The sequence below is a fragment of the Manacus candei genome, unplaced genomic scaffold (genome assembly GCF_025592945.1).
Source record: "Manacus candei isolate 608988 ecotype Guabito, Panama unplaced genomic scaffold, ASM2559294v1 h1tg000210l, whole genome shotgun sequence".
Classification (NCBI taxonomy): Eukaryota; Metazoa; Chordata; class Aves; order Passeriformes; family Pipridae; genus Manacus; species Manacus candei.
This window is the reverse complement of record NW_026138258.1, coordinates 39,748-51,320: the sequence shown is the minus strand read 5'-3', so window position 1 is coordinate 51,320 and position 11,573 is coordinate 39,748. Positions and strand designations below refer to the sequence as shown.

Here is an 11,573-nt window from a genome sequence, read left to right as displayed (position 1 = left end):
GTCCCTTTGCTGTGGGTCCCACGAGGGTGGCGGTGTCCCCATCCCCGTCCCCATCCCTCCATGTCCTCATGGGCTGGTGGTGTCCCCTTATGTCCCCATGAGGGTGGCAGTGTCCCCGTCCCCCCCCACCCCCCCGTGTCCCCGTGGGAGTGCCATTGTCCTCGTCGCCATCCCTGTCACACACCTGCCACCACCGTCCCTGTCCCCAGCAGGTACCACCGCGGTGGCCCCGGTGGCCTTTGATCCGTCCCCGTCGGTGGGCGCTGCCTCATCACAGGGACCTGCTAATGAGCCACCGCCTCATCACAGGGACCCGCTAATGAGCCACTGCTGGGCCACCACGGCCCTGGGACCACCCCCGTGTCCCCACGGCCACCCCCCGTGTCCCCACGGCCACGTCCAACACGGACCAGCCTGAGGGACATCCAGGGGGACACCGGGGAGACACGGGGAGGACGTGGGGGTCTGGTAGCCCTTGGGGACAGCAGGGCTCAGTGTCAGCACGGTGGGACACACGTGTGATGTTGGCACCGGCCCGGGGAGAGTCCGGGCAGGGGAAAGTGCTGAGTCTGCGATTTGGGGCCGTGCCGGAGCCACGGACACGTGGGGACCGGAGTGGCAGCACTGGCACACGCGTGTGAGGCCATGGACACACATGTGGGGTCATGGACACACGTGTCAGGCCGTGCACACACACATGGGGCCACGCACACACATGTGGGGTCACGGACACATGTGTCAGGCCATGCACACACATGTGGGGTCCATGGACACATGTGTCAGGCCATGCACACACATGTGGGGACATGCACACACACGTGGGGCTGTGCACACACATGTGGGGTCATGGACACACATGTCAGGCCATGTACACATATGTGGGGTCATGTGCACACACATGTCAGGCCGTGCACATGCGTGTCAGGCCGTGCACACACGTGTCAGGCCGTGCACACACATGTCAGGCCGTGTACACGTATGTGGGGTCATGCGCACACACATGGGGCTGTGCTCACACATGTGGGGCTGTGAACACACATGTGGGGTCATGGCCACACGTGTCAGGCCGTGCACACATGTGTAGGGCTGTGCACACACGTGTCAGGCCATGCCCACACATCAGGCCGTGCACACACATGTCAGGCCGTGCACACACGTGCGAGCTGACCCCAGAAGCCCCCAGAGCCCAGAGGGTCCCCCCGCCCCCCCCCCTGGGGTTTGGGGTCCCCCCCCCGGGGTTTGGGGTCCCCACCCCACAGGTGACACTTTGGGGACAGTCCCCTTTGGGGACAGTCCCTGCTCGGGGTCCTCCCACCGGGGACGGTCCCCGCGGGGGTCCCCGCTGACCCGGGGCCGGGGTGGGGGGGTCCGGGGGTGCTCTGTGCCCCCCCCCGCGGGTGTCGCGGGGTCGCGGTGGCCCCGGGGGTGACACCGGCAGTGCCACGTGCGGCCGCTGCGGCGGCGCCGGGACAAAAGCGGCGCCGGGACAAAGGGCCGTGACGTCACCGGGGGCTGGGGGGCACCCCCTGACCCAGTTCGGCCCGTTCGGGGGGGGGGGTCGAGGGGGGGACCCCACGGAGGGAGGGGGGGCACCGCTGCCCATCCCCCGGAGGGGGGTCGGACCGGGGGGGGGCTGGGGGTGAGAGCGGGGTCACCGCGGGGGGAAACTGAGGCAGCGGCGGGGTAATTAAACCCCGCTAATTAATTGTGGGGTAACTAAAGGAGGAGGAGGAGGAGGAGGAGGAGGAGGAGGAGGAGGAGGAGGAAGGTCCTGGGAACTGGGGGGAGGAGGTGGAGGAGGAGGAGGTGGAGGAGGAGAGGGAAGGAGGAAGGTCCCGGGTATTGGGGAGCAAGAGAGTAGGAGGAGGAGGTGGAAGAGGAGGAGGAGGAAGGTCCCGGGTATTGGGGGACAGGAGGAGGAGGAGGAGGAGGAGGACGAGGAGGAGGAAGGTCCTGGGCACTGGGGGGGCAGGAGGAGGAGGAGAAGGAGGAGGAAGAGGAAGGTCCCGGGCATTGGGGAGCAAGAGGAGGAGGAGGAAGGTCCTGGGCATTGGGGAGGAGGAGGAGGAGGAGGAGGAGGAGGAGGAGGAGGAGGAGGAGGAGGAGGAAGGTCTCGGGTACTGGGGGGGGGGGGAAGAGGAGGGGGAGGAGGAGGAGGAGGAGGAGCAGCAGCAGCGCGAGCTCTGCCGCAGCCCGGCCCGATGGGCCCCGTCACCCCGCTGCTGCCGGGGGGCTGACGGCGACCCCCGCCCGGCCCCGCCGCCCCGAGGGGGGGGGTCCGCACCCCCACCGTCCGCCGCCGCCTTTTTTTCTATCGATCCTTTGGATTTTGGGACCATTTGGGGATTTTGGGTGGATTTTTTTTACCTCCCTCCCTTTCTCACTGATGCTCCGGGCCGGGGGCGCCGGGATGCGCTGAGCGAGCCCCGGCTTTTTCTGCCTCCCCCCCACCCCCCACCGCCCCAAAATTACCGCAACTCCCCCCCCGGGGGGGCACCGAGAGCCGCAGCGCCGGGACCCCCGCACCCCGCGCCGGGAGCACCGCGAGCCGCAGCGGAGGGACCCTCCCGCGAAACCGGGGCACCGCAGCGCCAGGACCCCCGCAACCCGCTCCGGGGGCACCGGGACCCGACCCCCCCCGCACCGGGAGCCGCAGCGCCGGGGACGCTTTTACACCGGGGGGTGCCCCTCGAAACCCCCCGCACCGGCTTGCGGGGGGGGGGGGCACCGCAGCAGAAGGACACCCCCCCCCATCCTCCGGGGCACCGCAGCGGAGGGACCCCCCCCCACACACAGCGGGGCACCGGGAGCCGCAGAGCCGCGACCCCCCCCGCTCCGGGACATCGGGAGCCGGAGCAGAGGGACCCCCGCACCCCACGGACCCCCCTCAAATCCCGGGGGTCCCCCCCCTCTCGCCGCACCGGCGGCGCGGGGGGGCCGCGCCGCCGCACCGAAGGATGCTCGGGATGCCGGCCCCGCTCTGAGCGCCCCGCGCCCGGTCGGGACGGACCCCGACCCCCGACCCCCCCCTCCGAGGATTTAGGGGGGGGCCCATGGGATGTGATGAGCTCCTCGGCGGTGCCGGCCTCAGCAGCGTGACCCCCCCCCCGCGGCGGGATGGCTCGTTTCGGAGAGGAGGTGGCGGCCCGTTACGGGCCCGGCGGCGGCGGGAGCGGCCCCGGGGCGGCGGCGGGGGGCCGGGGCGCGGGAGGGGGTCCTCGGCAGGGCCCCCCCGGGGCGCAGCGCCTCTACAAACAGTCCATGGCCCAGCGCGCCCGCACCATGGCCCTGTACAACCCCATCCCGGTGCGGCAGAACTGCCTCACCGTCAACCGCTCGCTCTTTCTCTTCAGCGAGGACAACGTGGTGAGGAAATACGCCAAAAAGATCACCGAATGGCCATATCCTTTTGGGGCTGGAGGGGGGGGGAAACCCCCACGCCGGACCTCCCCACCCCACCCCCGGGCACGGGGCAACCCGGCTCTGGCACCCCCCGCACCCCGCGAGGGGGGAACTGGGACTGGCACGAGGACCCCCCGGCCCCCGGGTTGCATTGGGGTCACCGTGTCCTGCATTGGGGTCCCCAGTCCTGCATTGGGGTCACTTGTCCTGCAATGGGTGTCCCCAGTCCTGAATTGGGGTCAGCGTGTCCCGCACTGGGGTGCCCGGTCCCGTATTGGGGTCACCGCGTCCTGCATTGGGGTCGCCTGGGCTGTATTGGGGTCACCATGTCCTGCATTGGGGTCGCCTGGGCTGCATTGGGGTCACCACGTCCTGCATTGGGGTCCCCAGTCCAACTTTAGGGTCTCCAGTCCCGCATTGGGGTCGCTGTGTCCTGCATTGGGGTCCCCAGTCCAACTTTAGGGTCCCCTGTCCTGCACTGGGGTCCCCAGTCCTGCATTGGGTTCACCATGTCCTGCATTGGGGTCCCCAGTCCAACTTTAGGGTCCCCAGTCCTGTATTGGGGTCCCCAGTCCAACTTTAGGGTTTCCAGTCCTGCATTGGGGTCACCATGTCCTGCATGAACTCTCCAGGTCCATATTGGGCTCTCTCTGCCCTGCATTTGGGTCCCCTGTCCTGCATTGGGGTCCCCAGTCCCATATTGAGGTCCCTTGGCCTGCATTGGGGTCCCCAGCTCCATATTGGGGTCTCCATACCCTGTCCCTGTCCCCCTGTGCTGCACTGGGGTCTCCATCTCCATTTTGGGGTCACCATGGCCTGCCTAAGCTCTCCAGATCCATATTGGGGTCACCAGCCCCATTTTGGGGTCCCAATCCCACAGCTCCATCCCCTGACCTGCTCTGGGGTCCCCCTGACCTGCAGGAGGGTCCCCATCCCTGAACTCCTTTGGGGACCCCATTTCTGTGTCCTGCACTGGGATCCCCATCGCTGTCACGTGTCACCTCTCCAGCCCCATATTGGGGTCACCAGCCCCACCTTGGGGTCACCAACCCTGGCCTGTATTGGGGTCCCCATGTGCTGCATTGGGGTCCCTGTCCCCCTTTTGGGGTCACCACTCCCTGTGACCCTCATTGGGGTCCCTGTCCCTCCTTTTGGGGTCACCACTCCCTGTGACCCTCATTGGGGTCCCTGTCCCTCCTTTTGGGGTCACCATGGGCTGCATTGGGGTCCCTGTCCCCCTTTTGGGGTCACCACTCCCTGTGACCCTCATTGGGGTCCCTGTCCCTGTCCTGCATGAGGGTCCCCAGTCCCATAGTGGGGCCTCATCCCCACGTCCCTGCACCCCACAGCCCCCCCGGGCCCCCCATCTTCATCCCCCCAGGGTCCCCCCAGACTCGGGGGTGTCCCTACATTCGTCCCCCTCCCCTAGTGGGGTGTTTGGGGGCTGGTTTTTGGGGGGGCTGCAGCTCCTTGGGCCCCTTCCCCCTTCTTCCTGCACCCCAAAACCCTCGGCCAGCAACAGCAGCACCCCAAAAGGGACCCCATCACCCCAAAAGGGCCCCCGTCACCCCAAAACAGCCACTGTCACCTCTCCTGGCAGCCGGGGGGGGGGCCCTGCATGGGGTGTGTGGGGTCACTTCGAGCTTTTGGGGTGCTGCTGGGGGTGCCATGAGATTTGGGGACACCCCCTGGCACCGAGGGCAGTTTGGGGATCTGGGCAGCCCCTCGGCACATCCACGGTGACCCCGAAATCGGGGGAGGGGGTGCGGGGAAGGGTCTGGAGGTGCTGGATCGGGTGGTGCGGGTCCCTTGGGGGGGGTCTGGGGGTGCCGGATCGGGGGGTTCGGGTCCCTGGGGGGGGTCTGGGGGTGCCGGATCGGGGGGTACGGGTCCCAGGGGAGGTCTGGGGGTGCCGAATCGGGGGGTGCGGGTCCCGGGGGGGGTCTGGGGGTGCCGGATCGTGGGGTGTGGGTCCCAGGGGGGGTCTGGGGGTGCCGGATCGGGGGGTGCGGGTCCCGGGGAGGGGTGGTGGCCGCGCCGTTTTGTGCCGCAGCGGGACCGGCAGCGCCGTGCCCGGGGCGCGGGGCCGCGGCGACGGGCGCGGGGCCGCGCGATGGGGAAGGGGCGTCGCGGTGGGGCCGGGGAGGGGCTTTGGGGGGTGCCCCGGCGTGCTGAGGGGGGTGTGTGGCGATGCATCACCCCCCCCACCACCACCCCGCGGCCCTGCGGGTCCCATCCTGCGGCACCGGAGCCTCCCACGCCGGTCCCGGGGCGAGGGGGCGGCGGGAGCCCGGGGGATGCTCCCGGGGATCCCAAAATCCAGCCTGACGGGGACCCCCCCGCTCCGGGAGGGGGGGAAGGCACAGAAAGGGGGGGCAGGGGAGACCCCCGAGCTTGGTTTGGGGGGGCAGAGCCCCGTGGTTGAGGGGCTGTGCTGGGCTGGATCTGTGCTGGATCTGGGCTGGATTGGTGCTGGATCTGGGCTCGATTGGTGTTGGATTGGTGCTGGATCCCTCCTGGGTTGCTGTTGGATTGGTGCTGGATCTGGGCTGGAGTTGGGCTGGATCTGGGCTGGATCCATGCAGGATCGGTGCTGGATCCCTCCTGGATCGGTGCTGGATCCCTCCTGGATCCTCCCGGCTCGGTGCTGCATCGCGGTGCCGCTGCCCTAGTTCTCACCGGGCCGTGCCAGGAGCTGTTCCGGGCCGGATACTGGCACTGGATCCCCGGGATGTGCCAGGGAGCCGTGCTGGAAAACTGGGCCGTGCCAGGAGCCATGCCAGGGATACCAGCACTGAATCCCCGGGCTGTGCCAGGGGCTGTGCCAGGGACACCGGCACCGGGAGCTGTGCTGGAGAACCAGGCCGTGCCAGGGATACCAGCGCTGGATCCTCGGGCCGTGCCAGGGAGCTCTGCCGGGGCGGGTACTGGCACCGGGAGCAGTGCCGGATCCCCGGGCTGTGCCAGGGAGCTGTGCCGTGCCGGAGAGCGGCACCGGATCCCCGTGCTGTGCCCGGCAGCGTGGCCGTGCCAGGGCCTGGGGCTGTGCCCGGTAGCTGTGCCAGGTCACTGCGCTGTGCCGGAGCCACGCCGGGGCTGCGCCAGGGCCGTGCCCAGCGGGGTGGGGATGCGGGATTGGGGGGATTGGGATGGGGCAGCGGGATGGGGCAGCGGGGTGGCCGTGCCGGGTGCCCTGCGGTGCCGGAGCTGTGCCAGGGCAGATAAACGGGGCCGGGTGGCTGTGCCCGAGTGCTGGGCTGGGCTGGAGAGCTGGGCTGTGCCAGGGGCTGCGTGGGACGGCTGTGCCACGCCGGGATGGCAGGGAGCCGTGCTGGGCACCCGTGCCATGCTGTGTATCCGTGTTGGGTGCTGTGCCATGGTGTGTATCCGTGTGGGATCCTGTGCCATGGTGGATATCCATGCTGGGCACCTGTGCCACGCTGGGTATCCGTGTTGGGTGCTGTGCCATGGTGTGTATCCGTGTGGGATCCCATGCCATGGTGTGTATCCATGTGGGATCCCATGCCATGCTGGATATCCAGGTGGGATCCCATGCCATGCTGGATATCCGTGTGGGATCCCATGCCATGCTGGATATCCATGTGGGATCCTGTGCCATGCTGGATATCCATGCTGGGTGCTGTACCATGCTGGATATCCATGTGGGATCCCATGCCATGCTGGATATCCATGTGGGATCCTGTGCCATGGTGTGTATCCATGCTGGGTGCTGTGCCATGCTGGATATCCATGTGGGATCCCATGCCATGCTGGATATCCATGTGGGATCCTGTGCCATGGTGTGTATCCATGCTGGGTGCTGTGCCATGCTGGATATCCATGTGGGATCCCGTGCCATGCTGTGTATCCGTGTGGGATCCCCTGCCATGCTGTGTATTCACGTAGGATCCCATGCCACTCTGGATATCCGTGTGGGATCCCTTGCCAGCCCCAGTGCCAGCAGCCATCTCCTCCTCGGCCACAGCGGGGCCAGGACCAGATCCGGCCCCATCTTTGTGCCCATCGGTGCCACCCCGGGCAGGGGCACCACTGGGGACGTGGGGCAGGACAGGGGCACCGCTGGTGGCACAGGGACATGGGGCAGGGGACAGGGACAGGGGACAGGACAGAGGGATGTGGGGCAGGACACGGGCACCGCTGGTGGCACAGGGACAGGGGACAGGACAGGGGGATGTGGGGCAGGACAGGGGCACCGCTGGTGGGCACAGGGACATGGAGCAGGGGACAGGGACAGGGGACAGGACAGAGGGATGTGGGGCAGGACACAGGCACCGCTGGTGGCACAGGGACAGGGGACAGGACAGGGGGATGTGGGGCAGGGCAGGGTCACCGCTGGTGGCACAGGGACAGGGGACAGGGGACAGGGGACAGGAAAGGGGGACGTGGGGCAGGACACGGGCACCGCTGGTGGCACAGGGACATGGGGCGGGGGCCAGGGGACGGGACAGGGGGATGTGGGGCAGGACAGGGGCACGGCTGGTGGCACAGGGACATGGGGCAGGGGACAGGGGACAGGAAAGGGGGATGTGGGGCAGGACAGGGGCACCACTGGTGGCACAGGGACAGGGGACAGGGGACAGGGGACACGGGGACGTGGGGCAGGACAGAGGCACTGCCGCCGTGCCAGGGATATGGGACAGGACACGGGGACACGGGGCAGGGCAGGGCCACCACCGCGGGGCCGGGGCCGCCCCCCCCACCGCTCCCGCAGCCCCCCCCGGCCCGGTGCCACCCCCCGCACCGAGGTGCCCGCGCGGGTCGCGGCGGGTCCCGCTGTCCCCGGGGCGCTTTGATCGCGGTGGCCCCGCCGGGCACGAGGCTCGAGCCGCGGCCGCCGCGGCGCTGCTTTGATGAGGGAATTAATTAACGAGCTGCCGAACACGCGGTGCCGACACCGGGGGCACGGGGGGAGGGAGGGGAGTGCCCGTTTCGGGCGCCTCGGGGCCCCTCTGCCGCCTCGGTTTCGCGGTTTTGGGGGGGAGGGGGGGTCCCTCAGCCCCGTGTTTTCCTTGACTCGACCCCCACTCCTTTTGAATACATGATTTTAGCCACCATCATCGCCAACTGCATCGTCCTGGCGCTCGAGCAGCACCTGCCCGACGAGGACAAGACCCCCATGTCGGAGCGGCTGGTGAGGGGGGAGGGCTCGGGGGGGCACCCCCGGGGCTGGGGGAGGGTCCCTGGGACAGTGGGGAGGAGACCCTGCCGTCCCTGGGGGCTTCAGAGAGGGACCCTGGGCACCCCCGGGGTCCTGGGGAGGGTCCCTGTGCCCCCCAGGGGTTCCAGTGGGGGTCCCTGGGCACCCCCGGGGTTCTGGGGAGGGTCCCTGTTCTCCTCCAGGGGTTCCAGTGGGGGTCCCTGGTCACACTGGGGGTGCAAGTGGGGGGGGTCCCTGGGGCTCTGCTGGGGGTCCCTACCCTCTCTGGGGGCTTCAGAGAGGGATCCTGGGCACCCCCGGGGTTCTGGGGAGGGTCCCTGTGCCCCTCCAGGGGTTCCACTGGGGGTCCCTGGGCACCCCCGGGGTTCTGGGGAGGGTCCCTGTGCCCCTCAGGGGTTCCAGTGAGGGTCCCTGGGCACCCCCGGGGTTCTGGGGAGGGTCCCTGTTCTCCTCCAGGGGTTCCAGTGGGGGTCCCTGGTCACACTGGGGGTGCAAGTGGGGGGGGTCCCTGGGGCTCTGCTGGGGGTCCCTACCCTCTCTGGGGGCTTCAGAGAGGGATCCTGGGCACCCCCGGGGTTCTGGGGAGGGTCCCTGTGCCCCTCCAGGGGTTCCACTGGGGGTCCCTGGGCACCCCCGGGGTTCTGGGGAGGGTCCCTGTGCCCCTCAGGGGTTCCAGTGAGGGTCCCTGGGCACCCCCGGGGTCCTGGGGAGGGTCCCTGTGCCCCTCCAGGGGTTCCACTGGGGGTCCCTGGGCACCCTGGGGGTGCAAGTGGGGGGGGGAGTCCCTGGGGCTCTGCTGGGGGTCCCTACCCTCTCTGGGGGCTTCAGAGAGGGATCCTGGGCACCCCCGGGGTTCTGGGGAGGGTCCCTGTGCCCCTCCAGGGGTTCCACTGGGGGTCCCTGGGCACCCTGGGGGTGCAAGTGGGGGGGGTCCCTGGGGCTTTGCTGGAGGTCCCTGCCCTCCTGGGGGCTCTACTGGGGGTCCCTGACCCACCACGGGGTCCCTGCCGTGTGTCCCTGTCCCCCCCCAGCGTGGGCAGCAGGCCGGGGGGTGGGGGGGCTGCCAGCCCACCCCCAGCCCACGAGCCGGCCACGAGTCCCAGTTCCCCCCGGACCTGCCGCTGTCCCAGTTTCCTCCTTACTGGGAATCTGGGCCACGCCGGGAGCGGCGCCGCCCCCGCCCGGGGCCACCGGAGGGGTTGGGGGGGGTCGGGCCCCTCACCCCGAGATGGGGGGGTGCCTGTGACCCTTGTCACGTGCCCCTGGTCACCTGTCCCCTCACACCTGTCCCCCCTGTCCCCCCTGTCCCCTGTCCCCCCCGTCCCCAGGACGACACGGAGCCGTATTTCATCGGCATCTTCTGCTTCGAGGCCGGGATCAAAATCATCGCCCTGGGCTTCGCCTTCCACAAAGGCTCCTACCTGAGGAACGGCTGGAACGTCATGGACTTCGTGGTGGTGCTCACGGGGTGAGTCACGCCTGGGGGGGACACCTGGGGACACCTGGGACACACCTGGGGACACCTGGGACACACCTGGGACACACCTGGGGACACCTGGGACACACCTGGGGACACCTGGGGACACCTGGGACACACCTGGGGACACCTGGGACACACCTGGGACACACCTGGGGACACCTGGGAGTGGGACACACACGTGTGAGCGTCGTGGACTTCATGGTGGTGCCCATGGGGTGAATCACACCTGGGGACACACCTGGGGACACACCTGGGGACACCTGTAGAAGGGGGACACTTGGGGACACACAGGTGGGAATGTCACGGGCTCCGCTGCGGCGCTCACGGACTGAGGGACCCCCGGGGGGGCACGGGGGGGGGACACACTGGGGTGTGGGGTGCAGGAACCCCCCCCTGCACCCACCCCTGCAGCGGCTGTGCCCCCCCACGTGTGTCCCACGTGTGTTCCTCGTGTTCCTGTGCAGGGCCTCGGGGGGGGGGGCCCAGGGGGGGCCGGGCGGAGGGGGAGGGGGCGTCAGTCGGGGCCTCTCGGCTCGTCCTGTCCCCGTGTCCCCGGGGCCTCTCGGCGCTGTCACAACGTGTCCCCCGCGGTGTCACTCACCGGGAGGCACCGGCGGCAGCTCAGAGACCCCCCCGGACACAAAACCCTCTCCCTCCCCCCCCCCACGTCCTGAGAGACCCCCCCCCGGACACGGAGCCCCCACTCCCCCCAGCCCAGCACCACAACCTCAAAGCCCCCTCAACCCCAGAGCCCCCCCCCGGCCCCTCCGGCCCTGCCCAGGTGTCCTTCACTCGCCTTTGGAGGGGAAATGAGGTGGGGGGGGCCCTGGGGCTGGTTTTGGGGGGTCTCGGCGGGCTGAGGGTTCCCTCTGCTCCCCCCCCCCACCCCCTGCCCCCTACTCTGCACCCCCCCCCCCAGGAAAAGAGGTGAAGGGAAGGGGGGGGGAATGGGGGCGGCTGAGGGGTTCCCTCTGCTCCCCCCCCCCCCCACCCCCTGCCCCCTACTCTGCACCCCCCCCCCCAGGAAAAGAGGTGAAGGGAAGGGGGGGGGGGAATGGGGGCGAAGGGAAGGGGGGGGGAATGGGGGTGAATGAACTGGGGGGGTCTGGGGGTGATGAACTGGGGGGACTGGGGGGGGTCACCGGGCGCTTGTCTGGGGGTGGCACAGACGAAGGGTCCGGCCCGTTGCCATAGCGACAGGGGACCCTCCGCGGCACCGCGGGCCGGGGGGGAGTCGTGGGGGACAGCGACGAACCCCTGGGGGGGTGGGGGGGGGGGACAACCCCGGACCCCCTCGGGATCCTCGGGGACCTCGCTGGCCGCCACCCCTCCACCCCCCCCTTCCTCCGGGGCTGTGCCCACCCGGCCGTGCCCACCCGGCTCTGGCACCGCCGCCGCCGTTGGCACCGGCACCGGCAGCGCCGCCGGAAAAAAAAAAGGGACTAAAAATATCCCCGAGCTGGAGCTGCCGCCCCCGGCACCGGCACCGGCTGCGGCCGCGGGGCACGTGGG

The 11,573-nt window shown here is 69.6% G+C and overlaps 1 protein-coding gene across 1 annotated transcript in view; it reads left to right on the top strand.

Annotated features, from left to right (window-relative positions):
• Positions 1-2,988: 2,988 nt before the first annotated feature.
• CACNA1A (calcium voltage-gated channel subunit alpha1 A) overlaps positions 2,989-11,573 on the top strand; it is a gene marked incomplete at its 3' end in the record, with an annotated part of 47,553 nt that continues 38,968 nt past the window's right edge. The window contains 3 exon segments of the mRNA XM_051774649.1: positions 2,989-3,401; positions 8,449-8,554; positions 9,910-10,049. Of these exon segments, the coding sequence (XP_051630609.1) occupies positions 3,118-3,401; positions 8,449-8,554; positions 9,910-10,049 (530 nt within the window).